At 57.2% G+C, this 27,457-nt stretch overlaps 1 protein-coding gene across 1 annotated transcript in view; it reads right to left on the reverse strand.

Annotated features, from left to right (window-relative positions):
- Positions 1 to 23,774, reverse strand: part of NFAM1 (NFAT activating protein with ITAM motif 1) — a 35,428-nt gene extending 11,654 nt beyond the window's left edge. The window contains exons 1-3 of the mRNA XM_068971779.1: positions 23,648 to 23,774; positions 5,280 to 5,609; positions 4,001 to 4,113 (exon numbers count right to left, since the gene is read on the reverse strand). Of these exons, the coding sequence (XP_068827880.1) occupies positions 4,001 to 4,113; positions 5,280 to 5,609; positions 23,648 to 23,753 (549 nt within the window). The 5' untranslated portion in view covers positions 23,754 to 23,774. The remainder of the gene's footprint in view (positions 1 to 4,000; positions 4,114 to 5,279; positions 5,610 to 23,647) is intronic.
- Positions 23,775 to 27,457: the final 3,683 nt, after the last annotated feature.

Below are 27,457 nucleotides of genomic sequence, written 5' to 3' on the forward strand. Positions count from 1 at the left end.
TGGGATGGATCAGGGCGGCTGTGCTGGGCTGCGAGCAGAGGGTGGATGGTGGAAGAGGTCTGAAGGCTGCAAGCAGGACACACTAGGATCAGAAGGTGGTTTCAGAAAGCTTGTGCTGGGTGCTGCAAGAAACTCTAGTGGTCGAGGATGCGGGGGCGGTGTGGTGGGTGGGGGCCTTCCGGGAGGCGGGGCTCTGGGAGCCGGAGGCCGTCAGAGGCAGAAGGAGGCTGTCCACACGCCCCCCTCTCATCGCAGGCACCGTGCTGCCAACAGTGGAGCAACAACAGCCTCATCTCGGGGCAGGAGCTAATTAAAAACCCTGGCCGCCTGCCAGTCCCCAGCCCATTTACTTGGGATTAGCTCTCGAGAGCTACTTAACTCTCAGGCAGAAGCCAGCGCCATCCCCAGTCTCAGCATAATAATGGCTCAGGACTAGGACGGAGCCTCACTGGGTGCCAGGTGGGGCTCTAAATGCGTGACCTGCCTGCCCTCCTGCGCCCCTCGACAAATCTGCAAGACCAGTCTTCACACGGCATCCCTGTTCCACACAGGAGGCTGTGAAGGCTCAGAGAGGGCTGGCAACTTGCCCGAGGCCACAGAGCCAGAAGCGGCAGGGGCAGGATTTGAACCCAGGTCTGTGTGACTGACCAAGATGCTGCCCTGACAATACCTGGGGTTTTGGCTCTTCTGGGATGTGTAGCTCTCCCAGACAGACAGGGGCAGACATTCAGGCAGCACTTTACAGTTTACAAAGAATTCTAGGAGTTATTCTTGCTAAGTCTCTAAGTAAGTCACATCCAACTCCTTGCAGTCTCATCGACTGCAGCATGCCAGGCTTCCCTGTCCTTCTCTGTCTCCCGGAGTTTGCTCAGATTCATGTCCATTGGGTCAGTGATGGTGTCTAGGCATCTCTCATTGTTACTTAATTCTCATAATTGCCTGAGGAAGTGGGCATGGAGTTCCTGCTTTCCAGAGGGGGAAACTGAGGTTTGTCCAGCTTGTCGGTGACTGCTTGGATCAAACCCAGGTGCCCTGTTCTCAAATCAAGTGCCCCTCCTCTGTACCACCTGCTTCACTGCCAAAGCCGGTGGGTGTGGGCTCATGGGCAGGGGCTCTCCCGGACTTCTTGGTGACAAGACCCAGGTAGGCCTGGCCTCGTGGTGCTCCACTGAGGCTGGGGGTGGGGGAGGGCGGCGAGGCCACTAGGAAGGTAAGAGACATTGTGGGGTCACGAGAAGGAGTCCAAGTCTGCCAGGGGCAGGGACGGACTTCTCAGAGCTTGCTTGTCTGTCCAAAGACAGGAGTGGAGGTGAGAAAGAATCCAGGTCCTGGAGACAGTGCCTTGTGTTATGGAGGAAGTGACGCTCCCTGGAGCCAGCCTTGCCCCATTCGGGTGCCCCGTCCCGGTGCCCCATCCCAGACCGTCAGCATGTACCCTCCTGACTGTGATTTTCAAATGAGTAAACCGTTCAGCTGCTCAGGAAATCTGTAAAGCCTCCGTTTCCCGCTCTGTAAGGTGGGAGCAATACTGTCACCTTGCCCACCTCTCAGCCTGGCCACCGCGGACTCATCTTTCAGGTCTCAGCGCTCACTCACTCCATCATCCCTTTCACGAACACTGTGAGTCAGGCTCCCCCAGACACCAAGTCTGGGGCTTCTTTCTGGGGCTTCCACTCTGGTAGGGGGAGAGGCGGTGACACAGAAACAAGGCTGTGTGGGGCAGAGTGAGAAGAAGCAAGCAGAAAACAGGGAGACGCGTATTCTGGGCGAGGGGTGATGGAGGCCTGGGCTGGGGGTTGCGGGACGGGCCCAGGGATCAGCCGTGGGGGCGGCGGGGAGACAGGCACAGCACCAGGGCTTCCGGTCTGAACATCTGGGGCGTGGTGCTACTTGCTGGGATGATGCTAGCTGCTGGGGACTAAGGAGCGCTGTTCCCGACAAGGTGGGTGCGGATGCCCGTGGGCACTTGCAGGGAGAAGACGTGATCTGGAGCGCGGGGAGGGCTCAGGGCAGCCACACTAGGTGGGGCTGTAATCCCTAGGGCGTAGCAGTCATGGAAGAGTATAGACAGATGAGGGGAGCTCTGAGGAAGGGGCCTGGGACGTGCCGACATACAGAGGCCACAGAAATGAGGGTGACCTAGCACACGACTCCCCTGGGGAGTCCAGAACCAAGGATGGAGTACGCCATGGAGGAGAGAGACCTGCTGTGTCTGAAGCCCCGCAACGATGAGGACTGGCCAACATCGGAGGCTGCCTGCTCCGGGAAGCCCACCTCGCCCTCACGCTGAGTGCGAGCCCTTGAACCCGCTTTCAGGACAGGACTTATCTACCTCTTCTGAGTCGGTAGCTCCCAGCTTTGATGCGTTTATCAGATGTGCTCCTGGGGTCCTCTGTCCCTTTTCCTCCTCGGCCTCCGAGGCGGGGCGGCTGGCCTGTATCTGGTGGGGGACCCTGCTGCGTGCTTTGTTCCTGTACTCAGCTCAGGGTTCAAACTGTGCGGGCCATCCAGTTCTGGGGCAGCGTCTACAGGGTCCACATCCGGATTTAGACGCAGCTCCAGGGAACTCTGGGGAATTCTTCGGCGGCACAAACCCCGCGGCAGCTCCCGGCCCTCCGAGTCCTCTCCCCTTCAAGGCTGGGCTCTCACCCCAGCACCCCAAGTGCACGGACGACAGCAGGAGGTGCCCTGCACTGTGCTCCCACGGGGCCAGGCACCCACTGGCATCTGGCCAATGAGGTCTCGCCCACCTTCTCAGATGGAGGAGGGGGTCTGTCCTTAACCCCATTTCTGGAGGAGAAAACTGAGGCTCAGAGAGGGTGGAAACTTGACAAGAGGGCAGGGGGTGCCTCTGTCTTGCTTTCCACAAGGTCTGGCACTCAGGCCAGAGCCTGGCACACGCTAGACACTCAGCAGCTATTCCTGGGAAGGAGGGGAGGGAAGGCGGAGGGCGCGGGGGAGGAGGTAGTGACCTTCTTAGTGACCTTCTACTCTGCACCATGGCCTCCCTGGCTTCGCTGGACACTGAGATCCAATCATTAAAATCCTTTTTTTTTTTTTTTTCTGCAGAGCAAAGGCTGAAGTAGGTCAAGTTCTTGCCCGGACACAGCTCGGGCCTCATCCTGCCCGTGGAAGACACCTGCGTGCTCACACAGCTGTGCCTGGGCTGGGGGTCCACAGGCGGGGGTGAGTCCCTTGGCACTCTTGCCTCAGATTACTGTGTCCAGCACCCAGGCTGCCCGCCGGGGGCTGCTCCTGAGGACAGATTCAGAGCCTTCCCACCTGTCCCTGTCCTGGGAAGAGCCACAGCGGGGAAGAACCTCACTGTTCAGAGCTGTAGAGCGGGAAGAAGTGACGGAGGGCAACTGACCAGAGCACGGAGGGGAGGATGCCCAGCACCCAGCGGCCCTGAGGAAACGTTCCTTCCTTCCTTCGGGGTTGCCGGGGACCCAGAGAATATGGGTTTCCCAGTGGTGCTAGTGGAAAAGGAAGCTGCCTGCCAACACACGAGACATAAGAGATGCAGGTTTGATCCCTGGGTCGAATCTGGTCAGAAAGATCCCCTGGAGGAAGGCATGGCAACCCACTCCAGTGTTCTTGCCTGGAGAATCCCCATGGACAGAGCAGCCTGGTGGGCCACAGTCCATAGGGTCGCACAGAGTTGAACATGAGATGGAAACGCCTTACCACGCACACACAGAAAATATGAGATAAGGTTTTGGAAACTTAGAGAGCTAGAAATGGTACAAATGCAGGCCTGCAGCTTCCATCAGACACTCGAAGGAACCTGAGCCCCGGAAAAGACTCAAGAGTCCTGACCTCCCGCAACAAGATCAAAAAGGATCTGGCGGCCGTGGGGGTGGAGGTGGGGCGAGGCAGGGGTCCCGGGGGCAAATGGCCCCAAGAAGCACCTATTCCAAGCACCCTGCTTGGGAGGGGCTGTCCCTAAGCCACGGTGAGTGGGGTGGGGGCGGGGTTGCCGTGGGTCCTCATCCCCTACCTTCTTCCAGAGAAGCAGGGCCGTGGCCAGGATGCTCAGGACGGCCAGGATGCCGACGAAGCAGAAGAGCAGGAGCTTCTGGGGGCTCTGGGGGGGCTCCTGGTACCCTGTGTCTGGGTGAGGGCAGGGAAGCAGAGGTCAGCTGTCTGGAGAGGCACACCCCACCTCCAGCCCTCCCTACAACTCTCCCCGACTAGGACCCCCGGACCCCACCTATGCTGAGGTCCTCCACCGCCCCACACTCGCCTTGGCCGAGCCCCTTAATGTGTTTGCTGCCTTGGTTTTTGGCAAGGGCAAGGACCACATCCTTTGTTCCTTAGGTGCCCCTGCCTCAAGGCCTGGCTCCACCAAAAGGCGCTTCCGGGGCCTGGGCGAGCCACGTCCCCTCCTGGGGTCTCCTCCTTTCCACCCGTGATGTCGTGCTCACACGGGCAGGAGCAGTGAGGTGAAGCAGGGCTTGGGCAGAGTCTGTGCCAGGCCTGGCAGGTGCTGCCCTGCGCCAGGGGTGGGCGAGGGCACAGTCCAGCCGTTTCCCTTGAGCCACCCGTCCCTTCGTCCACCTCTTTCTCCCTCCATCCCTCCATCCATATGGTGGGCCAAAAAACGGCAGAGCGCCAACCACATGGCAGGAGTGGCTGGAGTTCACCCAGAACATCCTGCCACCAGGCTCCAGCCCTTGCATTCAGGATCCCTCTCATCCCAAGAAAAGCCTCTGACAGGCAGGGTGTTGCCATGAAGAGCAAGTCCAAGGCCACATCCTGGCAAACCGCAGGACGGGGGTGCCAAGCCCAGGTCCATGGCCTTCTGAAACCCTGGCACGACCAGTGGGAATGGCAGAGTTGGGTCAGAGGGTCATGACTTCGGTGATGGGCTCTTCTTATTAACTTCTGGGAGTCATTACTCACTCCTCTGAGAATGTGATGAAAACTAGGAATCTGACCCCAGAAAGATGTCCACGAGCCACGTGCATGCTCACAGGTCTCCACAAACACACACGGGCCCCGGGCTCCGTTCCGCACTCACATGACCCATGGTGCGAAAGGGACCCCGAGGACAAGGGCCTGCCAGAGGTGGCCAGAGCCGATCCATACCCCAGACTCTGCCCTTTCCACATGAAGGTGGGCATCTCGGCACACCTGTGTGGCCAGGGGCTTCCGGAGGTGGCTCAGCTCTGTTGTGCCAAAGCTGAGCGGGGAGGGAAATATTCCCCGTTTTTGGTCCTGTGCCCCCAAGGCCTGCCAGACCCTGTGCCCAGAGAAGAGCTGCAGAGGAAGCTCACCTCTGACCAGGATGAATGTGCCCTTGCCTGTCATCCTGGTGTCCGACCAGTACACGGAGCAGTAGTAGGTACCAGTGGCAGACGCGTTACGCGGCTTGAGGGTGATGGGACAGACAGTGGTGTGGGTCTGGTTCTCACTGCCTGTACCAGGTTGGCAGCTGATCTTCTCCATGGAGCTGGTCTGGCCCTGGAGGTCCACGTAGAAGTAGCTGACTATGAAGTACTTGAACTGGGGGGTGTAGGGGTAGGTGATGCTGCAGCTGAAGGAGACGGCCCTGTTGGCCAGAGAGACCAGGATGGGGAGGCCGGTGTGGGTCACAGACAGCTCTTCTGCCGGGGAAGGAAAGGGACAGAGTGATAGCGTCAGTGCCCCCATGTCCCCACGAGGACCAGGGCTCACGCTCGCCACGTACTCCATGGATGAATGGATGCAGGTGGCATGCCGAGTGCTTTTCACACATGACTCTACACTTCCCAACACACCCAAAGCCGAGTGCGTGAGGGCTCCGTTTAGCAGGAAGAGTCTGGGCTCAGGGGGTCCAGCTGCTAACTCTCAGTTTCTCAGCAGGTGTGGAGGGAAGCTGCAACTCCTCCCCAGGGGCTGGAAGACGCCAGACTCCACACTACCAACTACCCTCCTTCCCAAAGGTCAAGAAGCCACATTGAATTAAAAGCACAGGCCTGAGATGACCCAAAGCTGGAGAAGGAGGAGAAGCAAAGAGGAAGGAGGCAAGAAACCAAGTGAAGAAATGCTTCCTGGCAGGAAGAAGCCCTTCCGGGCATAGGCACGCTCTCTCCAGCCTGGAGGAGGCATCAGTGAGGAGAGACAAAACTTTCCCTGAATCTGAGCTTAGAGAAGAGCTTGTAGAGTGTTTATAAAATATAGCAAGTGAAAGCGAAAATCGCTCAGTCGTATCCAGCTCTTTGCGACCCCATGGACTATACAGTCCATGAAATTCTCTAGGCCAGAATACTGGAGTGGGTAGCAAACTGCACCCCTAAAAGCAGTTCTCGGACAATGCAGAGGAGTTCCATGGGCTGCCGCATGGCCGTGACCATGACTGAGGCAGTTCTGGGGGAGCTGTCTTCTCCCTTCCCCCACCTAGCACCCCTTTCATCAGAAAAGTAAAGTGAAAGTGAAGCCGCTCAGTCGTGTCCAACTCTTTGCGACACCAGGGACTGTAGCCCACCAGGGTCCTCTGTCCGTGGGATTTTCCAGGCAAGAGGACTGGAGTGGGTTGCCATTTCCTTCTCCAGGGCCTTTCATCAGAGGCACCTAGGAAAACAGTCTGAAAGCTCCCCCGAGGCAGGAGTCTGCCTGGCTGGGGTTCCCACCCTCCTGCAGGCTCTGAGGTGCCCGTCAGATTCTGGGCTGGGTCAGTGGCCACCTCCCCTACCCCAGGCTTCAGCTGCCCAAGCCCCCCAGCTTCAGTGCGCCCTGTCCCCCGCCCGCCCCGCATCTTCCTTCTCTCGCAGCCGACCAGCAGACAGTTCTAAATTGAGGTCGGCGGCAAGCCACCGAGAACATGCTGGCCGGGTTGTTAATCGGGAGAAGATCATTCATTGGAGCCACTTGGAGCGAGCAGCAGGATTTATTTGGTTGCGGAAGTGAGGCGTGGGCCCCCCATCCGCCTGGTTTCTTCTGGGGGCTCCAGCTCAGCCCTGGGCCGGGTCCCCAGGGGAGTGAGGTCAGGTTCCCTGGGGGACCCCAGGACAGGGACAACGGCCCTCCACACCGGATAATTCCTCCAAGCTCGGGCCACACTGATATTTGGAGCTCCAGGGAAGAAGCTACACACCCTCTCCTCTGAAGGACTCAGGCTAGTCCCAGGGGATCGACTGGCACATCTGGATGTCACAGTGGGTTGGCTTTGTCACACGTGATGCTCATGGAGACCCCGCTGAGCTGGCCCCAGGGATTCCCCCTCCAGAGAGGGGGAGGGGAGAGGACGTGGGGAGAGGACGTCACACTGCACTTTATATCTCTGGGCTGCTGGTGGTGACTGTTTAACTATAACAATAGTTTAATTTTGTCATAAAACAAGGAGCCTGAGTCAGGGCTGAGTTTTAAGTCACAGCAGGGACAGGTGTTGGGTGCAGAGGCTGAAGGAAGGGGTGGTCAGTGATCCCCCAGGGTCCCAGCTGGGCCGGGAAGGACAGGAGGTGAGATGAACGGTGCTCACCGCCCCCAGCGAGCCCACCCCGTGTGCTTCCTGCACACACAGGCCACTGCCCAGCTCTGCCCAGACCACCATCCCCGCACCCGGCCAATGCCTCCCTAGTCCCCAGATCTCAGCTCAGGAACCACTTGCAACGTTGACGCATCTCCTCCCGTTTGGGTCTCACAATGAAGCTTCAAGGCAGCCTGGCAAGCACAGTGATGGCCTGGTGTTTCCTCATGGGGGTCTGGAGGTTGGAACCCGACCAAAAGTGAAGTGGAAGTGATAATAGCTCAGTGGTGTCCGACTCTTTGCTGCGCTGTGGACTGTAGTCCTCCAGGCTTCTCTGTCCATGGGATTCTCCAGGCAAGAATACTCGAGTGGGTAGCCAATCCCTTCCCTTCTCCTGGGTGGGATCTCCCCGACCCAGGGCTCAAACCCAGGTCTCTCCCATTGCAGGCAGATTCTTTACCATCTGTACCACCAGGGAAGCCCGGAACCCAACCAAAACCACCAGGAAAGTGGCCGCACCGAGGCCTCTCCCCCTCCCCCAGCACCTCCTCCGGTCCCGTATCCAAGAGGCCATGCCAGGCCCGGGGAGGCTGGCCACGCTGTCATCAAGTCGGGGCCACCTTCCTGTTTGTCCCAGCAGGAAGACATCCATCCAGGTGTCTTAAAAATGATCCCCATTTGAAGGATGCCTCTAGAAAATGATGAAATCTGCTAGTGCAATTAAGCCTGACTTTACAATTCTGGGGAAATCTATAAAAATAGATGACCATTGTTCTGTATTCTTCTGGGATTCGTTATTTTAAGGTGAGAGGGATGGGATTGTGGAAGGGGATGGCTTTGGCTCAGGTCTGCTGCAGAAAGAACCTCAGATCTGGGGTGGATCTGTCTCCAAAAATGTGGAAGGATGAGGCCGTCTCTGTGGACCAGTGAGGGCGGCCAGTCAGGAGATGGTGGGCCAAGAACAGGGAGGAGGAGAGCCTGCTGTTGGAGGAAGGCAACAGGGTTCTGACCCGACGATGGCGCTAACTGCCTCCAGTGTCCCTTCTTTTTACTTGGGTGTCAGCACCCCGAAGCCTGGACCATAGCAACCCAGCTCCCCTCACTTCTCCTGGACCTGTGCCTCCAAGCAGCCCCTCTAGGGTCCAGGCTGCTCCAGCTGGCAGCCACCTGAAGCATTCCACAGTTCAGGCTCAGAGCCACAGTCAGGTTCAGAGTGATTTCCGAGTCCACGACGGCTTTTCAGCTACCATCTGTTTACACCTCCAACAAACATTTAGGAGTACCTAAGGAGATGGCAACCCACTCCAGGCCTCTTGCCTGGAAAATCCCACAGTCGGAGGAGCCTGGCAGGCTATACAATCCATGGGGTCGCAAAGAGTCGGACGCGACTGAGCGACTTCAGTTTCTTTCTTCCTTTCACTTAGGGACTTCCCTAGTGGTCCAGTGGCTAAGACTGTGCTTCCCCAATGCAGTGGGCCCTGGGGTCAATCCCTGGTCAGGAAACTAGAGCCCACGTGCCACAGTTAGGCGTTCGCATGCCGCAGCTAAAGATCCCGCCTGTGTCATGAATCTCGAAGATCCCACGCGCCGCAGCTGAGACTCAGAGCAGCCAAATAGATGAATTAATATTAAAAATTAAAAAGAGTGCCTTAAGGCCTGGAGGAGCTCCCTGCCCTCGCAACGTTCCCAGTCTAACAGGGCAGCAGACGGAGCCAGGGGAGGGAACCACTAATTGAGACTGGGGAGGACAGGAAGGGGTAGTGATATCCCCCAGAGTGTGGGAACAGAAACACACACATACAGTGAGGCCAGAACTGCCCCGAGGACAGAGGGGAAAGAAAGGTGTAGAAAATGTCCTCTGGCTGGGTGTGACCCAGGCCCCACGTCAACTAAACATCATGGCAGTCCTATGAGGCAACTAACCCAACCCTAATTTGCAGACGAAAAGAAAACAGAGGGTCTTAGAAGTCCAAAGCCCCATAGTTCCTAAGCGGTAGCATTGGGATTTGAACCCAGGTTTGTGTGACCGTGCTAAGGAAGAAAAGCCAGCTGCCAGGTTAGGAGGGGAGGTCAGACCCAGCCAAGTGTGACGGATGCTGGGCTGTGAGTGCTATCAGATGATAGAGTGGGGGGGTTGCTGGCAGGAGGCCTACATTTTCACAGCTGGAGGCTAACAAGGGGCTGCAAGGCTGCAAGGTTACATGGAAATCACGGGCCAGAAAGCACGGGTGAAATGGGGCTTGAACAGAGCTGCCCAGGGCACCCAGCCTGCCCTGTGGGGCCCTGCTTCTCACCCTAGATGCCGTGCGCGAGGCAGGGGGGTGGTCCTGGGGACCCTCACTGAGCTTGAGGCGTGACACTGAGTGCCGCAGGGATGGCATACTGGCTGCTGTCTGTTCTGTCTCAAGCCTGGTGTCAGCTGCTTCCCGCTTTGCCTTTAACTCAGCAAAGGGAGTGTGTCTCCCAGCAAAGTGGGCCGGGGCCGCATGAGCCAGCCTGGGGTTCCCTTAGATTCACAGGCGGACAAGAGGGGCAAAGGGCCCAGAGAGGAGGATGGGGGTGGACCTTGGATTCCTGAGGCCGTGGCAGGAGGGAGAGCTGCGAGAGCCCAACTGGGGGCCCCTGAGTGGCCACAGAAGTGCCCACGGGCGTCCATTGCACACCCCTGCAAGTGCCCAGAGACAGGGCCCCATGTCTGCAGCACCCGACGGGCAGGGCTTCTCTGCTTCTTCCTGCTCCTCCAGGCTGCTGCCTCCAGCTGGCAGACCCTGGAGCAGAGGTGGGGGAGGTTGGAGAGGGGGATTGAGGAGAGAGAGCGAGCCAGCAGGGCCCTCACCCCTTACGCTCACCCCAGATGGCACCAGGGATGAGTTCAGTGGGAACCGGCTCTGAATCTTGGCTGGGACTCGAAGAACTAGGACTCATTTGCGGCTGTAAATGACCGCAGCGCTCCGACTCGCTCAGAACGGCTGGCGCAGCTCCAGGACCATCTCCGCACACCAAGAGGTCTGGGCTGCAGGAGCATCCCAGCGTAGATTTTGGATTATTCTGTGCATCCCCAGTGCAGCCTAGGCTGGGACAGGCACCAGGAGGGAAGTGCTTTAAGGAATCTGGCGTTTTCTGCAGGGGGGACAGCTTGGTGGCAGAAGGGAAGAGGGGCTGGAGGCGACTGCTCTTTCCAGAGCAGACCTGAAATGTGGGAGCAGGAGGCGCAGGGAGAATTTGCAGGTCGGGTCCAGGGGGAGTTTTTCTGGAGGGAGAGTTGTGAGCCTGTGTCAGTGTGGATGGTGCAGGGCCGGAGGAGGGGCACCCCTGCTGGGTGAGGTCCACGGTGAGTGGGAGCCGGCTGGGAGCAGGGTCAGCGAGGGAGGGACTGGAAACAGTTGCAGTGGGGTGTCTGGGAGGGCCCTGATCCCCAGAGCCACCACCCCAGTCCAGCTCTGCTGGAGAGCTTGGCTGCTTATGACAAATCCCGGAGTCCTCCTCTCCCCAGCCCCACACAACCGCATGGACAGAAGCTTGCTCTGGGGAGCACAAGCTACCCCCACGAAGCCCACCCACTCCTGCTTTGCGGGAGACGGTGTTTTCAGGGATGGTACCTCCACCATCGGATTTCCCCGGTGGCTCAGTGGTAAAGAACGCACCTGTCCATGCAGGAGATGTGGGTTCAATCCCTGGGTCAGGAAGATCCCCTGGAGAAGGGAATAGCAACTCACTTCAGTATTCTTGGGAAATCCCATGGAGAGAGGAGCCTGGGCTACAGTCCCTCGGGTCACAAATTGTCGCACAGGACTTGGCGGCTCAACAACAACCACCACCTCCTCCTCCCTCACTTATTGGCAGCTCCAAGGACTGCTAGAAAGCCAGGGGCCTGGCCAGAAATGAGGGGGCAGGAGGTGTTTGGGAGAAGACCAGTCTCTGGAGGCAGCCAGCCTCGGTTCAGATCCTGGCTCTGCCATTGGAAGCTGTGCAAGCTTGGGACGTCCCCTGCTGGTTGGGTGGCTAAGATTCCATGCTCCCCTTGCAAGGGGACTGAGTTCGACCCCTGGTCAGGGAACTAGAACCTGCACATCACAACTAAAAGATTCCACACACCCCACCAAAGATCAAAGATCTTATGCGCCGCAACTAAGATCCAGCGCAGCCAAATAAATAAATATATTTTTAAAAAGCTGTGCAAACTTAGGCAAGTGCCTTTACCTCTCTGAACCTCAGTGTCTTCCCTGAAACAAGGGGAGAAGAACAAGGCCAAGCTCACAGGGTTGTCATGTGATAAAATGGGTCCAAGAACACAGCATGCCTGCCATAGAGCCGGGCTGCCTCTCCCCAGTGACAGCAGGCAGGGAAGCCAGACCAGTCCTAAGTCCTCGCTGGGAACCTGGAAGAGCAAATGCCAGCCTGACTCTTCTGCCCATGTAAGTGACAGGCCCTCAGCACGGAGCACCGCAGCACGGGGTGGTCTCCAGGCATGATGGGATCCCCTAAGAGGCCCTGCGCCTCCTGCCCCAAGCCTCTCTGACACCTCAGGCCCTGTGCTGGGCTGGACATGGGGGTAGACACCTTGGGGCGTGGATCCTGGGCTTGGCTGTAGAGGCTGTCCCGTGGGCTGAGCAGTGTGTGCCCAAGAGCCCTCCCCGCCAGGAGCCTCCTGCTGCTCTTCCCCCATCCTGCCCGTGTGTCTGCTGCCCTGGTTGGGAAAGACTTTATCTACCACCCGCTGGTGCCTGATTCCTTCCTTTTCTGGTTCTTCTTTTGAATCTGTGGGCGCTTGAACTGTGGGTTTGAGAGCTGGTTGGCAGTCGGCGCCTCACTCCCACCTCTGGCCCAGGGACTCCAAGCTGAGTCCTCTGGGGGTGTGTGGGGGGTGCAGATTTGCCATCAAGGAACTTGACTGGGGGTGAGAGGGGTGCCCACCCCATCAGACCTCCCGCTCCCAGCACATCCTCCTCTGACAGCTCCAGCATCCAGCCTTCTCTCCTCCCCTGCCCGGCCAGCCTGGCACTGCCCCCAAGGGAGCCACCTGCCATCTTGCTCCTGCCCTGCCTGACCCTGTCTGAATGCCCACCCTCCCCAACCAACCATAGGAGGCCCAGGAATAAGTCTGAAATCAATTTACAGGGTCAAGACACACAATTAAAAAAAAAGAAATAGAACAGAGAGCATCTCATTTGTAGTAAGGTCGCTGTTTATGACCTTCTGGCTTGTTACATTGGTACAACTGGGTTCAGACAGGGTCACACTATAACCATGTATCCCTTAACTTGGGGCCACTGTTAAGGAATTTTTTTTTTTTAAGTTCCCTAGCCTGGAGGATCCAGCCTATTCCTCCAGGCGCTGTGCAGCCCAACTCAGCTATCCTCGGTTCTCACTTGTTCGCTCCCCAACATATGCCAAGCTTGCCAGGCTCTTGAGCCTTTGCCCACACTGTTCCCGCTGCCCAGCACATCCTCCTGTGCCCTTCTCCTCCACAGACTGTGCAGCCAGCCTCTAGGTGGACAGGACTCACTCAGCCCCTCCCTGAGCTGCTCCTGTGCGCACACACTCTGTTTATACAGCACAGACCCTCAGGCTTCGCAGTCAAGCCTGTGTTAAGAACCAACCTCCACTAGGCCTGTTCCCTTTCACAGATGAAACAACTGAGGCTCAGAGAGTGGAGAGGTTTGTCCAATCAGCAAAGGGCTTAATAGTGGTGGAAAGGGTTAGTCACTCAGTCATGTCCAACTCTTTGCAAACCCCTGGACTATATAGCCCTCCAGGCTCCTCTGTCCATGGGATTCTCCAGGCAGAATACTGGAGTGGGTAGCCATTTCCTTCTCCAGGGGATCTTCCTCCCAACCCAGGGATCGAACCCAGGTCACCTGCATGGCAGGCAGACTCTTTACTGTCTGCGCCACCAGAGGAGCCTGGTGGTGAACGTGGGATTTTAGGCTGAGTCTCTTTGAGTCAATAACCCTACTCTCTCTATTTTTGTCTTTCTTTTTAACTGGTCGCACTGCAACATGTGAGATCTTAGTTCCCCAACCAAGGAAGGAACCTGTCCCCCACTGCAGTGAAAGAAAGCTCAGAGTCTTAGCCACTGGGCCGCCAGGGAATTCCCTAACCCCCCAACTCTGTCTCTCTCATTTTGACTTAGTGAATCTATTTATTTACTTTTGGCTGTGCTGGGTCTTCGCTGCTGCTCGGGCTTTGCCCTGGTTGCAGTGCGTAGGGGCTGCTCTTCTTTGCAGCCTGCGGGCTGCTCAGGGCAGTGGCTTCTCCTGTGGCCGAGCACGGGCTCCAGGGCACCTGCGTGTCTGTGGCACACGGGCTCAGTAGCGCAGCCCCTGGGCTCCAGGGCACAGGTTCAATAGTTGTGGCGCTCAGGCTCAGCTGCTCCTTGGCTTGTGGGATCTGCCTGGACCAGGGATCAGACCCACGTCTCCTGCACCGGCTGTGCTCAGTCGCTCAGTCATGTCCGACTCTTTGTGACCCCATGGTCTGTAGCCCACCAGGCTCCTCTGTCCATGGGATTCTCCAGGCAAGACTACAGGAGTGGGTTGCCGTGCCCTTCTCCAGGCCAATTCTTCACCACTGAGCTACCAGCAAAGCCCTAACCCCTTAACCACTACTTGAGGCAAGCATTTTAAAACCTCAGAGCAAGCAAAACAGAAAACACTTTTCGCATAAAAGAACTGCCCCCTTTTAAAGGGAGATAAAAATTCAGAGGCCCTTCCCCTAAATTTGGGTCATCTAACAGGCAGACCATTCTAATGAAAAACAGTCCCAGGTGTTCATTGGAAGGACGGATGCTAAAGCTGAAACTCCAGAACTTTGGCCACCTCATGCGAAGAGTTGACTCATTGGAAAAGACCCTGATGCTGGGAGGGATTGGGAGCAGGAGGAAGAAGGGACGACAGAGGATGAGATGGCTGGATGGCATCACGGACTCGATGGACGTGAATCTGAGTGAACTCCTGGAGTTGGTGATGGAATGGGAGGCCTGGCATGCTGCGATTCATGGGGTCGCAAAGAGTCAGACACGACTGAGCGACTGCAGGAGACCCAGCTTCAGTCCCTGGGTCAGGAAGATCCCCCTGGAGAAGGAAATGGAAACCAGCGGGCCCCATGAGCCCTGCATAGCTGGTCCTGTGGCAAGGCCAGCCAGAGCCAGCTTCCCCCCCACCAACTGCAGTAGTGACATCCCCTCCCCCCCAGGATCTGACACGCTCCCCAGCACCACCCGTGCCCCAGCTGCCCTGGCCCACTCTCTGCGCCTCTCCCCCACCAACCCTGAGCCAAGCCCTGGCCCCAGCTTCCCCCTCTGCCCGGAACGCCATCCTTTCTAGGGCACCGAGCCAAGGCTCTGTAGCCCAGAGGTGGTGATCAAAGGTAGCCATTCCAACTTAGGTCGATTTTAAATGAAAACACTTTGATTCTCCGGCTACAGAAGAAAGCCGTTCCCACGGTCTTTATTTTAGGCAGGAGTTCTGCCCTCCAATTTAGTTCTGGCATCTCTCAGAGCCGGGCCTCTTTTTCAAGGCCCTTCTGAAGGGCTGCAGGTGTGGGACTGCTGGTTTTATCATGGGGCTCTGGCCATTCGCCCGAGCACGAATCCCAGGACGCCACCGAAAAATGGGCAAGTCCTTCGGGGCACGCGCATCAAACACCGCAGTGCGTGGACCGAGCGGCTGATTAGGAGGAAGCTCGGACCCGGAGCTGGAAGGCAGTCTTTGAACAGAGCATGTGTATCCTGGAGCTTTTTAGCGCTCATGCCCCCGGAACACTGCCATCAGACTGGCTGTCACATCTTTCAACACCTCCGAATGACAAAGACGCTCACGGATGTGGCTTGCCTGGAGGTAGGGGGAGGGCGCTTCCACGTCTGCTTCATCTTGTTCTCAGGCCTCCAGACTCTGGCCCCTGGGTGCACAGCGGCCACGTGGGGACACAAACCAAGGGCAGACCGTCAAGTGTTTAGTCCAGAAATGTCTAAGCTTCACTGGTGTTAATTGGTATATTTACAGCAGTCACTCCCCTTCTGGCTTGTTTTGAAAGGCAAGTTGCTCAAACTTGGGGACTCATTTGAGAGTGTGGACTGGGGGAACGTGGGACTGTTTCTCACTTTACAACCCGTTCTGTCTTCAGAGAGGGCTGTCAGGATGGGGTGAAGGTGTGGCAGAGCCAACGGGTGGAGTAGGTGCTGCCCCTTGTCTCTGAAAGGAGAGAAATGGAGCGAGCGGAGAGACCCCACCAGGACACCCCCTTCAGCAAGGCGTCTGTGGCCCCTCGAGGTCCCACTGCCGCTGGGAAAGGGGGCTGCCTGACAAAACTGAAAGGGGTGAGATAAAGGGAAGTCTCAGGGGCGACCGAAACCCAGTGGACGGCCAGCCCAGCGGCAGGCAGGGCTTCCTGGAGAGGGAACCCTGGGAGCGGCAGTTTTTTTTTTAAATTAGAACTCTTCAGGGCACCCCCTTCCATTATGAAAGCGTGCAACACGCTCCCTGTGCACACTCTGGAAGCCACAGAGAGGGATCAAGGAGGCCGGGAGCTTGTGTGCAGTCCTGCCCCACTGGAATCACAGCTGTGAGCGTTTTGATCTTTCTTTCCCACCTCTTTACTGAGCTGAACTTTGAAGGAAGAGCAGGAGCCAGGTTTAAACGGGAGAGTCAGAGCGAGGGGGTTTGAGCACAAGGAAGCTTCTACAAGCCTTGAGCCAGGGCAGGGAGTTGGGGGGCTCCAGAGCCCTGGTGGAGTTGAAAGAAATGGTTCCGGTGGGGGCCAGGAGGAGACTGGGGGTTGAATGTTGACCTAGAAACCTGGGGAACCTCTGCGGGCTTCGAAATTGGGAAGTGACCTGATCACACTTCCTGTTAGAGAGAGGACAGAGAGAAATACTAGTGAGCTCCAGACAGGCTTCCTCAGCAGCCTGAAACCCTCGCATCCGTGGTTTTGTTCTGTGGGGTTCACTACCCGCCCCCAACCAGCTCCAGCCTCCTTTTAATATAAAAACGCTTCTGGCTGATAACTCACTAACTTCTTCGCGGGGATACCTGTGCCGATCACCTTTACCCCGACTTCTTTTAAATCTCCACCTCCCCAAAGCTCCTACCGGCTCGGGCACAAAATCACTCGGCGCGCTCCTTCCTCCTCTCCCGCCCCTTCCGCCTCCGCCAGTGTGCCAGCGGGTCCTCCCCTGCCGCCCCTCCCATCCCATCCCATCCCCTCCCATCCCGTCCCTCACCTCCCATCCCGTCCCTCACCTCCCACCCATCCCCGCCCCTCCCCTCCCACCCATCCCCGCCCCTCCCCTCCCACCCATCCCCGCCCCTCCCCTCCCACCCATCCCCGCCCCTCCCACCCTATCTCAGCCCCGCCCTCCACCCCACCCTTCCCAACCCCCAACCCCTGGTGCTTTCCACGCTGGAGGTCAGTCAAGACCCTGAGACTAAGCTGTGGCTCCTTTCCAGCCTTGACCCTGACCCTGCAGACCCCTCCTCTCCAGCCTTCCCCTGCCCTCTTCCTTACACAGCCCACCCCCAGAAGTTGAATCCCTGTTCCTGGGTCGCCCCTCCCCTCCCCTGCCGCAGGTGAGCTCAGTCCTGTCCCACACTTCTGAGCTCCTGCACATTCAGAACCAGGGGTGAACACCGTGGGGAGCAAGGCGGAGTCTGTCAGGGCAGGAAGAGTGGACCCGAAGGGACACCGCAGAGAGAGCACCAGAGTTCGACCTTGAACAACAGGGTGGAGTCACCAGGTGGGCAAATGCGAGGACACCTTTCAGGCCAAGGGACCAGCAGGACCAAAAGCTCAGGGGCAGGCAGTCGTCAGCAGGGCAGATCGAGGTGCTCTGCAGTGAACCAGCTGCTGGCAGCGAGCCTGAGCTGTGCTCCAAGGGACCAGGGGCTGTCTCCTAGGCCCCCAGCTCCTTAGGATAGCTGAGAAGGGGAGGCTCTGATTTAAAGGGTGTGCCTGTTTTAAATCTCTGGGAGAGGGTGAGGGACAGGGAGGCCTGGCGTGCTGCAGTCCACGGGGTCACAAAGAGTCGGACACTGAGCGACTGAACAACCAATGTTTTAAATCTGGTGTGTGTGGCCAGGTATGAACTTGCCTTCAGACATGCGTCCTTGGACCCTATGACCAACGCTGGAGTGAGTGCCTCCCCTGACTGTCCGAGGACGGGCTGCCTGATGGGAGGGCACGCCTGCCATTGGGCTTGGGCTGCACCCACTTGGTGCCTCCCTCCTGCCCACTGCCCTACAACCTCCCCATCAGCAGCAAGCAGGGACGAACCCAGAGCCTCCAAGGGGCCCCCCCCGGCTCTGCTGTATCTCAGCCGCAGCCCACACAGTCCTGGGACGGGGTTGGCGGGGTGGGTGAGAGCAGATACCTGCCAGGCCCCCAACCTCCTCCAGATAGCCTGTCCCCATGGTCGAGGCCCATAGACCTTCCCTGAGCAGTCCCAGGTGCCAGCCCTGGGGTCATTGGTGTCCCAGATGTGCCTTCCTATTGCCCCGGGCAAGAGGCCTGCATAGGAGGGAAGCTGGGGCTCAGAGCGGGCAGGGAAGCTGGAGGGGGTCAGATCCTGTCTCGGGGTTCTCGGGCACCTGCTCCCTCGGTCACAAGTCAGGAAGGGTTTGTCATTCCTCTCCTGGTGGCATCACATCTCCAAGCTGCTCAGCGTTCCGAAGGGGGTTGTCTGGGAGCTGAATTCTTCCTGTTACTATGAGTATTTCCTGGGCATCCTCTGGGCACCAGGCTCCGTGCTGGGAGCCAAGGATTTGATGCCAAGTAAGTCCACAGGTGTCCTGCCCTCGTGAAGCTCGCAGTTCACACAGGGAGGAGGGGAGGGCAGACAGAAGCAGTCTTAATGGGAACATACCCGCTGGAGGCACTGAACACACGTGTGCCTGGAGACCACACATGAGCGTTCCGAGGTGGGAACACCTGCAACGTCAGTCATAACTAAATAGATCGCAGTATGTTCATTCAGTGGGACGCTCCACAGCAGGGGTTGACAAACGTGTTCTGTAAAGGGCCAGGGAGTAAGTATTTTCTGCTTTGTGAGCCATATGGTCTCTATCGCAGCTACTCTACTCTGCTGTTGTGGGGGCAAAAGCAGCCATAAATGAGCCATGAATGGATAGGCATGGCTGTGTCCCAATAAAACTTTATTTATGGACATGGGAATGGGAATACAGTCATCACTCACTCTCCATGGAGGACTGGTTCCCATTTCAGACACCAAAATCCACAGATGCTCAAGAGACAGGGTATCTTGAGAGTGATGGGGGTACAGGGGGCTTGTTGTTTTTCAGTTGCTCAGTCGTGTCTGACTCTTTTGCAACTTCGTGGACTGTAGGCCACCAGGCTCCTCTGTCCATGGAATTTTCCAGCCAAGAATACTGGAGTGAGTTGCCATTTCCTTCTCCAAGGGATATTCCTGACCAGGGATTGAACCCGAATCTCCTGCATTGGCAGGTGGGTTCTTTACCACTGAGCCACCTGGGAAGCCTATACAGGGGCTTTGGGGCACTGGAATGTTCTCTTTCTTGACCTGGATGGTAGACACATGGGACTATATTTATTTAATATGTATCATACTTTTCTGTGTCTGTATTATATTTTATGCAGCTCTCCTGGGGCTCAGTGGTAAAGATCTGCCTACATGTAATATAGGAGACTCGAATTTGATCCCTGGGTCAGAAAGATCCTGTGGAGTAGGAAATGGCAACCCATTCCAGTATTGCCTGGGAAATCCCATGGACAGAGGAGCCTGGCAAGCTATAGTCCATGGGGTCACAAAGAGTAGGACAGGACTTAGCGGCTAAACAATAACCACAAAAGTTATATTTCATAATATAATGACATAGGATTCATAAAATGGCATAAGATTCCCATATACAGCTGACCCTTGAACGACGCGGTGGTTAGAGGCACTGAACCGCGCACAGTTGAAAATCCAAGTGTAACTTCACAGGCGGCCCTCCATACCCAAGGTTCCACATCCTCAGAGTCAACCAACAGTGTAGCTGTTGTATTTACTACTGTAGTATTTACTCCTGAAAAACACCTGTGTATAAATGTTCCTGAGCAGTTCAAATGCATGCTGTCCAAAGGTTAGCAGCACTTTAAATCGTCTGTAGATCACTTATAGTACCTAATACTAATGTTTTCTTTCTTGACCTGGATGGTAGGCACGCCAGACTTGGCTTTATAATATTTATGGTACTTCTCTGCGTATGTATTCTATTTCGCAATTTTAAAAGAGAAAGCACTGACAATGCCCCATCAGAACGGCATCTGCACTCCTACCTGACAGGCGTTTATGACCCACCCAGACCCACATCCCAGCGGGAATCGTATCCTGCAGCTCTACTAAGAGACCCTCCTCCCCAGCGAGTCTGAACCTCTCTCCATCCCCGCCCCCGGGCTCTGCCTTCTGGCCTCCCAGCCTTCATTCCTGCTGTGCCTGCCACCCACCCACCCGCCCCCTCCAGCACCCGCTCTGCCCCACCTCCAACAGGGAGGTCTTCTCCTCCGCCTGCCTCGGAAGCTCTTTATTGGGATTAGACGAAGATCAAAAGCAGAAGCCAGTCCTGACAGAGGCCTGGAGCTGCGGGGAGGGAGGCAGCAGGCTCCCGAACATCTTTTGGACAACAAAGGAAGCGGTGACACCTGAGTCCAGAGCTAACGGGGGAGGGGAGGCGAGCCTGCATCAGGACTCTGGCCCTGGGGTCGTGTTTCTGCGGGTGAGTCTCATGGTTTCCGCCAGGCTGGGAGTAGGGGCTGCGGCTTATTCACCCCCAGTTCCCCCCAGTGCCTGGAACTAGTCCTCTTTAATGAATAGTTGAGAAATAAATACAGCCAGGGAGAGACTGGAGACTGTTTGTTGAGGACACCAAGGCTCAGAAAGGTTAAGGAACTTGCCTGAGGTCACACAGCAGTCAACAGAAGAAGGCAGGATTTGAACAAGCTCTGTCTGGCTTCAAAGCCCTTGGAAGTGACTTAAAGCCTGGTGGAAGCAGGGCTAGAGCAGGCGTGTAGCTGCTCTCAGGAAAGCTGAGCCTCAGACTCAGATGATTCTCCTCTAAGAGGTGCCCTTCAGACCAGAGGTAGCCGCTAGACCCTTTGAGAAAAGTAGAATTTGCAGAGAGATCAGAGGAGAGCAGGGGAGGAAGGTTGGGAGCAAGAATGGTCCTGAGATGCCATCCCAGGGTGTTGCTAGACCTCTGGAAAGGTCAGAGTGACCCCAAGGAGGCTGGGGGCTCCCCAAGATGTAGAGCCAGCCAACTGAATCTTGCATCTTGATTGGCTCTGCTAGGCAGGCAGGTGCCTGACATTCTCTGAGCTCTCATCACGTGCACCTTCAGGCATTACTATTGCAGCCGCTTGACAGGTGAGGCCATCGAGCAACATCAAGGGCCTGCCCAAGGGGACTTCCCTGGTACTCCAGTGGCTAAAGGGCTTCCCAGGTGGCTCAGTAGTAGAGAATTTGCCCGCCAATGCAGGAGACAATGGAGAAGGCGATGGCACCCCACTCCAGTGCTCTTGCCTGGAAAATCCCATGGACAGAGGAGCCTGGTAGGCTGCAGTCTACGGGGTCGCGAAGAGTCAGACACGACTGAGTGACTTCACTTTCACTTCTCCCTTTCATGCACTGGAGAAGGAAATGGCAACCCACTCCAGTGTTCTCGCCTGGAGAATCCCAGGGATGGCGGAGCCTGGTGGCCTGCCGTCTCTGGGGTCGCACAGAGTCGGACACGACTAAAGCAGCTTAGCAGCAGCGGCAGCAGCAGGAGACCCGGGTTCGATCCCTGGTCCAGGAAGATCCCCTGGAGAAGGAAATGGCAACCCACTCCAGTATTCTGGCCTGGAGAATCACATGGACAGAGGAACCTGGTGGGCTACAGCCCATGGGGTCGCAAAAAGAGTAGGACATGACTTAGTGACTAAACAACAACAACCACCAGGGTCTAAGACTCCTCACTCCCAATGCAGAGAGCCTGGGTTCGATCCTTGGTCAGGGAGCTAGACCCCACGTGCCACAACTAAGAGTTCTCATGTCACAGCTGAAGATCTCGCGTGACACAACAAAGACCCCTTGCAGCCAAATAAACAAGTAAAGAAATATAAATATCAAAAAAAAGAAAGAAAGAAAGAGCCTGCCCAGGGGCCCAGGTCCAAAGCAGAGCTCAGATCCAGACTCCCTGGCCTGCACACAACCCTACATCAGGTGGTCCAGGGAAACAGTTCATCGAGCCCAAGCTTCAACGACGACGCTCTCCAAGGTCCCCCAGGGACACTGCTGAGGCTGCAGGCTGAGTCTTGGTGCTGGTGGTTGATGGAGCTGGCTGCACCAGGCAGGTGCGTGAGGTCAGGGGCGGTTTGGGGGATGTGAGAGAAACTGGATTCCCTCCATCAAACTCTCAAAGCTCAGAGACCAGAGGGTGGGGAGGGGCGTGGCACAGCTTAGAGACAGAACCCAGGACCCGCAGGGGAAGGACCAGGAGGACTGGGTGCTGTCTGCTGCTCTGAGAGGAGACCACAAGGTGTTTCCACCTCTTGCGAAAGAGCAGAGTTTCTCTTGTGTACAATGTTTCCTGCAATCCTGGGGGGGCGGGGGCAGGGAATATGTTGTTTGTTTGTGGTCAAGACAGTTACAAACGGCACTTTTCACAGCAGCACCCCCAAAAGTCTCTTCTACTCAGTTATTGGGGTGTGCGGGGGTCCCTTTTGGGGAAGAGGGACCACACAAAGAGAAATGATGGGAACTGGGGGGAAAACGAAAACGAACGAGTTTCAACACGTTGTCACCAAGAAGCTGCATTTCCTCAGCCTTCTTTGCATTGGGGGCGGTGGTTGGTGACGGGGTGGGGGGTGTGAGGTGCACAGGAGATGACCTCACAGGGGCTGGGCTGTCAGGCCTGCGGTAGGGGTGGGTACACCCAGTTGAGTCTTGCCTTCCCAAAGGGGTAGATTTTTTGTGAAGGATGTTCTCTACAAAGAAAGGCAAGAGGATCCCTGGAGCCCACTTCCAAGGGTCAGTTCAGAGCTGAACCTGGCCTCTACTCACCCTCCAGGCTGTAGGCCAGCTATGCTGGGCCTCAATTTCTCGGTGCTTACATGGTGCCAGTGGGAACAGCGCCCCAAGGGTGCCTTGAAGGGGCCTGAGTACAAGTGTAAAGCCCAGCTTATGTGCGCAGAGAGGCTAATTTATGATAATAAGAGTAGATGTCGAACCTCCCTGCTGGTTCAGTGGCTAAGACTCTGCTCTCCCAATGCAGGGGGCCCGGGTTAATTCCCTGGTCAGGGAACTAGATCCCACATGCCACAACTAAGAATTCACATGTTGCAACTAGAGATCTCGCAGGTCGCAACTAACACCCAGCGCAGCCAAATAAATACATTTTTAAAAAATATATGGACAAATATAGCTGTTATTGCTTATGGTATGAATGAAAGGGAGAGGATGGAGCAGAAGGGTGGGAGCAGCTCCTAGAAGGCTCATAAAAATCAAGGTGAATGAAAAGGGAAGCATCCAGCCTGCACCCAGCCTGCCCAGCAGGATGGGCAGAGGCTGGGGCTACAGGAGGGTGGGCACTGCCCAGGTGAGACAGCCTCAGAGACCCCAGAGCCAGGGTGGGCAGCCCTGGTGGGGGACACTCCTGGGAGTTCCCTGGTCTGGATGAACTGGCCCCTAGGCCACCCATCCTAGGACCAGGCTTGGATCCATCCCCCCAGCTTCCCAGGCACCTTGCCCTATGACCAGCGGTGGCCTCCCTCCCTCTGCCCCACCCCTCCCAACGGGGAACTGCAACACCAATGGGCAGGTTCAAGGCGTGGGTTCCGCAATCAGATACCTTGCGGGTGAGCTGCCCCTCCCCAGAGATCCCACACCCCACCGGATGGCCCCCCTTCCCGGCCCACAGCAACGCCCACCCACCTCGCTGAGGGGCCAGGGGGTCAGGAGGAGCCGAGAGGGAGGCTGTTCCAGCAGCGAGAGGGGGGACGCGGCCCCGCCTCTTCAAAAGCCACCTCGGCAAGGCATTAGCTAAACATCTCCTGGTCCCCGAAGGCTTCCCCTGTGAAGTCTGCAATGTTCAAACGCAACCAGCAAATCCCCCGAGACGGGTCCGGGGAATTAGCCGCGCGCGGCGGATGAAAGCGGCTGTGATGTGCGCGAGGCAGAGAGCTCGGGAGGAGGGGAGGACCGCGTACCTGCGCCTGCCAGCGGCAGGGTCCAGGGGAGCAGGATCAAGCCCAGCAGCCCGGGGGCCGGGAGGGGGCCCGGCCGGGCCCTAGGCCGAGGAGGCCAGCTCTCCATCGGGGCCTCCTTCCTCTTTAGGTCGCGGGCGGGGACAGCCTGCTGGTAGCCACGGTTGCCCTTGGCGTCCTTAACAGGCTCCTCCCCGGCCGGCCTTCTGCTTCCTCCAGGTCTCAGTTGACCGCCTTGTCCTCTCAATGACCCCGGACTTTCCTGGTGGGAACAGTTTCAGGCCAGGGCGCCTCCAGGCGAGGATCTGGGGCTCCCAGTCGTCCAAGATGTGCAGATGTGACTTGGAGCGCCAAGAACTGATGCTTTTGAACTGTGGTGCTGGAGAAGACTCCTAACCTTCCTTTGGAATGCGAGGAGATCCAACCAGTCCATCCTTAAGGAAATCAACCCTGAATAGTCATTGGAAGGACTGATGCTGAAGCTCCACCTGATGCGAAGAGATAATGCATTGGAAAAGACCCTGATGCTGGGAAACATTGAGGGCAAGAGGAGAAGGGGGTGACAGAGGATGAGATGGTCGGATGATATCACTGACTCAATGGACATGGATTTGAGCAGACTCTGGGAGACAGCGAAGGACAGGGAAGCCTGGCATGCTGCAGTTCATGGGGTCGCAAAGAGCTGGACACGACTCAGTGACTGAACAACAGCAACAAGGACATGCCAAACAGAGAGGGGCTAGGCCTCCCGTTCCCGCCCCACCCTCACCCCTGAGGCGGTGGCTTCTCCCCTTCCCAGCCCCTTTTCTGCTGGATAAACTAGCCCAAAGGAGGGCAGGTCTAGCTGCTTAGGCCTGAAACTCTAAAAAAACAACGGACCAACCCCATTCACACAAACTGCCCCTCGGAAATAGCCCAGGAGCCCCTTGGATCAAGGTACTCCTCAAAGAGGATGGTTTGGGATGTGGGGGTGGAAGGGGCTAGGGGGATGAGGGAGGGGCAGGCATTTGGGGGTGGGGGTGGGCAAGAGCCCCAAGTTTCCAGCCTTTCGCAGAGACCAAAAAGCCTGCTGTCCTTCCTTAGCCCAGCAACAGCCACCGTGGGGGTCCCCCTGAGAGGCCCAGCAGACACCTCCCCTCCGACCCACCTCAGATGTCTTACCTGCTGCCGCTCCCCTAAACTCGAGCTGCCCCTCCGCCACCAGGAGGCCCAGGAATCGCTTCCCCATCAGGAGTGAACCTCAGTCCCTGTCCTCCCCTCCACAGGCCCCCAACACAGGTCAGTGACTACCTGCCTCTTGGGTCCCTCTCCCCAGCAGACTGGGAGCCGGTGCAGGCCTGGCATTCTGGAGCCCCGCACCGGGCAGAGCCGGACGGCATGGGGGACAGCTGCATGCCTGCCTGTCCAGTGAGGCAGAGGGAAGGGGTCTGGGGTGGAGGTGAGCAGCCAGCCGGCCCGCAGAGGAAGGCGGGGGGCACTGAAGGTGGTGTTTCAGCACAAGCTGAACACGCTCCCTTTTCCCCCCATCATTGTTGGTGGTCCTCTGTCGTTGATTATGTCAGACTCTTTTGCAACCCCACAGGCTGCAGCCCACCGGGCTCCTCCATCTGTGGGATTCTCCAGGCAAGAATACTGGAGTGAGTGGCCATGCCCCACTCCAGGGGATCTTCCCGGCCCCAGGGATCAAACTCGAGTATCCTGCAAATCACCTGCATTACAGGCGGATTCCTTACCAAGGGATCCCCTAGGGCCACCGAGGAAGCCCCTAGTACCCCATCAACCCTCAAGATCAAGGCTTTTATCCCAATCTGACGAACTCTGCCCCCAAGAGGCAAAGCATTATGCCCATGATAGGGGCAGCCCAGCTGGGTGAAGCCAGAGCCTCTCTTCCCACCCCTAACTGGCGTTCAGGGATGGCAACACTGGGTCCAGCTTCTGCCCTTGGTCTAAATGCTTTCCCCTCAGCCACTGAGCACACGAACAGTGAAAACCAGAAAGCTGTTTCCTACCAACTCCAGGAGCACCGGGAGGACGGCAGGCAGCAGGGCCCGCCCGCCAGGTGAGGAAGACAGATGAACCGCAGACACTTCTGCGGGCTGGGGGGTGGCAGGACCCCAGTGGTACTGACTGTGGATCCATCACCGTGATACATGATCGCAGATGTCGCGGTGAGACACAGATAATCGGCTTCACGCTGTCTCCGAGCTCCTGGGGGGAGCAGGTTGTCTAAGCACCTCGATGCCATGGTGATAGACGTCATGTTAATGCCTCCACGCATGGAGGGAGCGTTATAAAGGCATCGGTCTGCGCCTCCAGGAGTCTCTTTATGACTTGGCATCTGGAGGCAGCCGAGTGCCAGGCTGCCTCGGAGCAGGGACCCCTGCCTGTCCCCTCTGGGGCCGCTCTGCCCCCCTCACCCCTGCGACCACCAACACGGAGCCTGCGGTCCCCTAACGGTGCTGCCCGCGCCCTGGGTCTGCACGCCCTGGGGTCCTAGGAACTTTGCCACCTCTGGGTCCAAGTCTAGCCTGCAGCCTCTTGCCTTCCTGGGGGCCTCCCACTTGTCTTTTTTTTTACCTCTGACTCCCCTGAGCCTCACACAGGGCCGGCACCTGGTCTGTGCTCAATAAATCCTGGTGCACAAATGAAGGATGAATGAGCCCAAGTGCCTCCCTCCAAGGCTGGCCGTGGAGGTGGGTGCCTCTGGGCATCAGACTGGACTCCGCGGTGGAGCAGGAGGAGGCGGGCACCCTCCCCAGGCAGACGTGACGTGAAAGGAAGTGGCCAGAAGTCCAGGGTCATTGTTGAGTTTCCTAGATAGTCTGAGGCCACCCAGCCCCTGGGGATAGGCAGGCGCAGACCTTGGGTGGGGAGCCAGGGGCCCAGGCCCTGCCATCTGGGCCTCAGCGATGGTGATGAAAGAGAAGTCGCGGCACATTCAGGAACCACAGTTTCCCCGAGACTCCACCTCCTCTCCCTGAAGCGGCTGCCGGGCGGTGAACTTGCTGGACTTGGGGCCAGGGTTCTCCTCTCCCCTGCCTTTGGGGGGAGCTGCGATCAGTGGGTGAAAGGCAGAGCAGACCATGTAAGGCTCCGCTGGCATCTCCGGGGCGCAGCCTTTGGGCCAGGCCTCCACAGCTGAGTCTGCAGGCGAGGGCCCCGGGGCCCACTCACTCCAGCTCCTGCTGTCGCCCAGTCATCCGTCCATCCCTCTATTCATCCGTCATCTCTTCGCATTTTGCTGTGCACCTGTTCCTCCCCAGGCATTGGCCTCAACAGGAGGATGCAAAAGTGAAAGACCCGTTTCGAGGAGCGCACGTCTCGGGTGGGAGAGCAGCCGTCCGCACAATTACACAATCGCGTGGCAGTTCAGAGCAGTTACTCAACCAACGCCAGACACACGTATGAGACAGTTTTAATCTACACATCTATTTAATGCTCACTGGAATTCCATGAGGTAGGTTTTATAATCAGGCTTCCCAGGTGGTGTTAGTGGTAAAGAACCCACCTGCCAACACAGGGGACTTGAGATGCAGGCTTAATCCCTGAGTTGGGAAGATCCCCTGGAGGAGGGAATAGCAATCCACTCCAGTATTCTTGCCTGGAGAATCCCATGGACAGAGGAGCCTGGCTGGCTACAGTCTGTGGGGTTGCAAAAGTCAGACATGACTGAGCAACTAACATTCAAACACAGATTTTATAGTCACTCCCATATTACAGATAAGGACAATGAGGCACAAGAAAGTTAAAATTTGCCCAAGGTCACACAGCTAAGAAATGCTTCCAGGAGAAGTGACTCAGGATGACTCCAGC

Source organism: Capricornis sumatraensis, chromosome 4 (assembly GCF_032405125.1).
Source record: "Capricornis sumatraensis isolate serow.1 chromosome 4, serow.2, whole genome shotgun sequence".
NCBI lineage: Eukaryota > Metazoa > Chordata > Mammalia > Artiodactyla > Bovidae > Capricornis > Capricornis sumatraensis.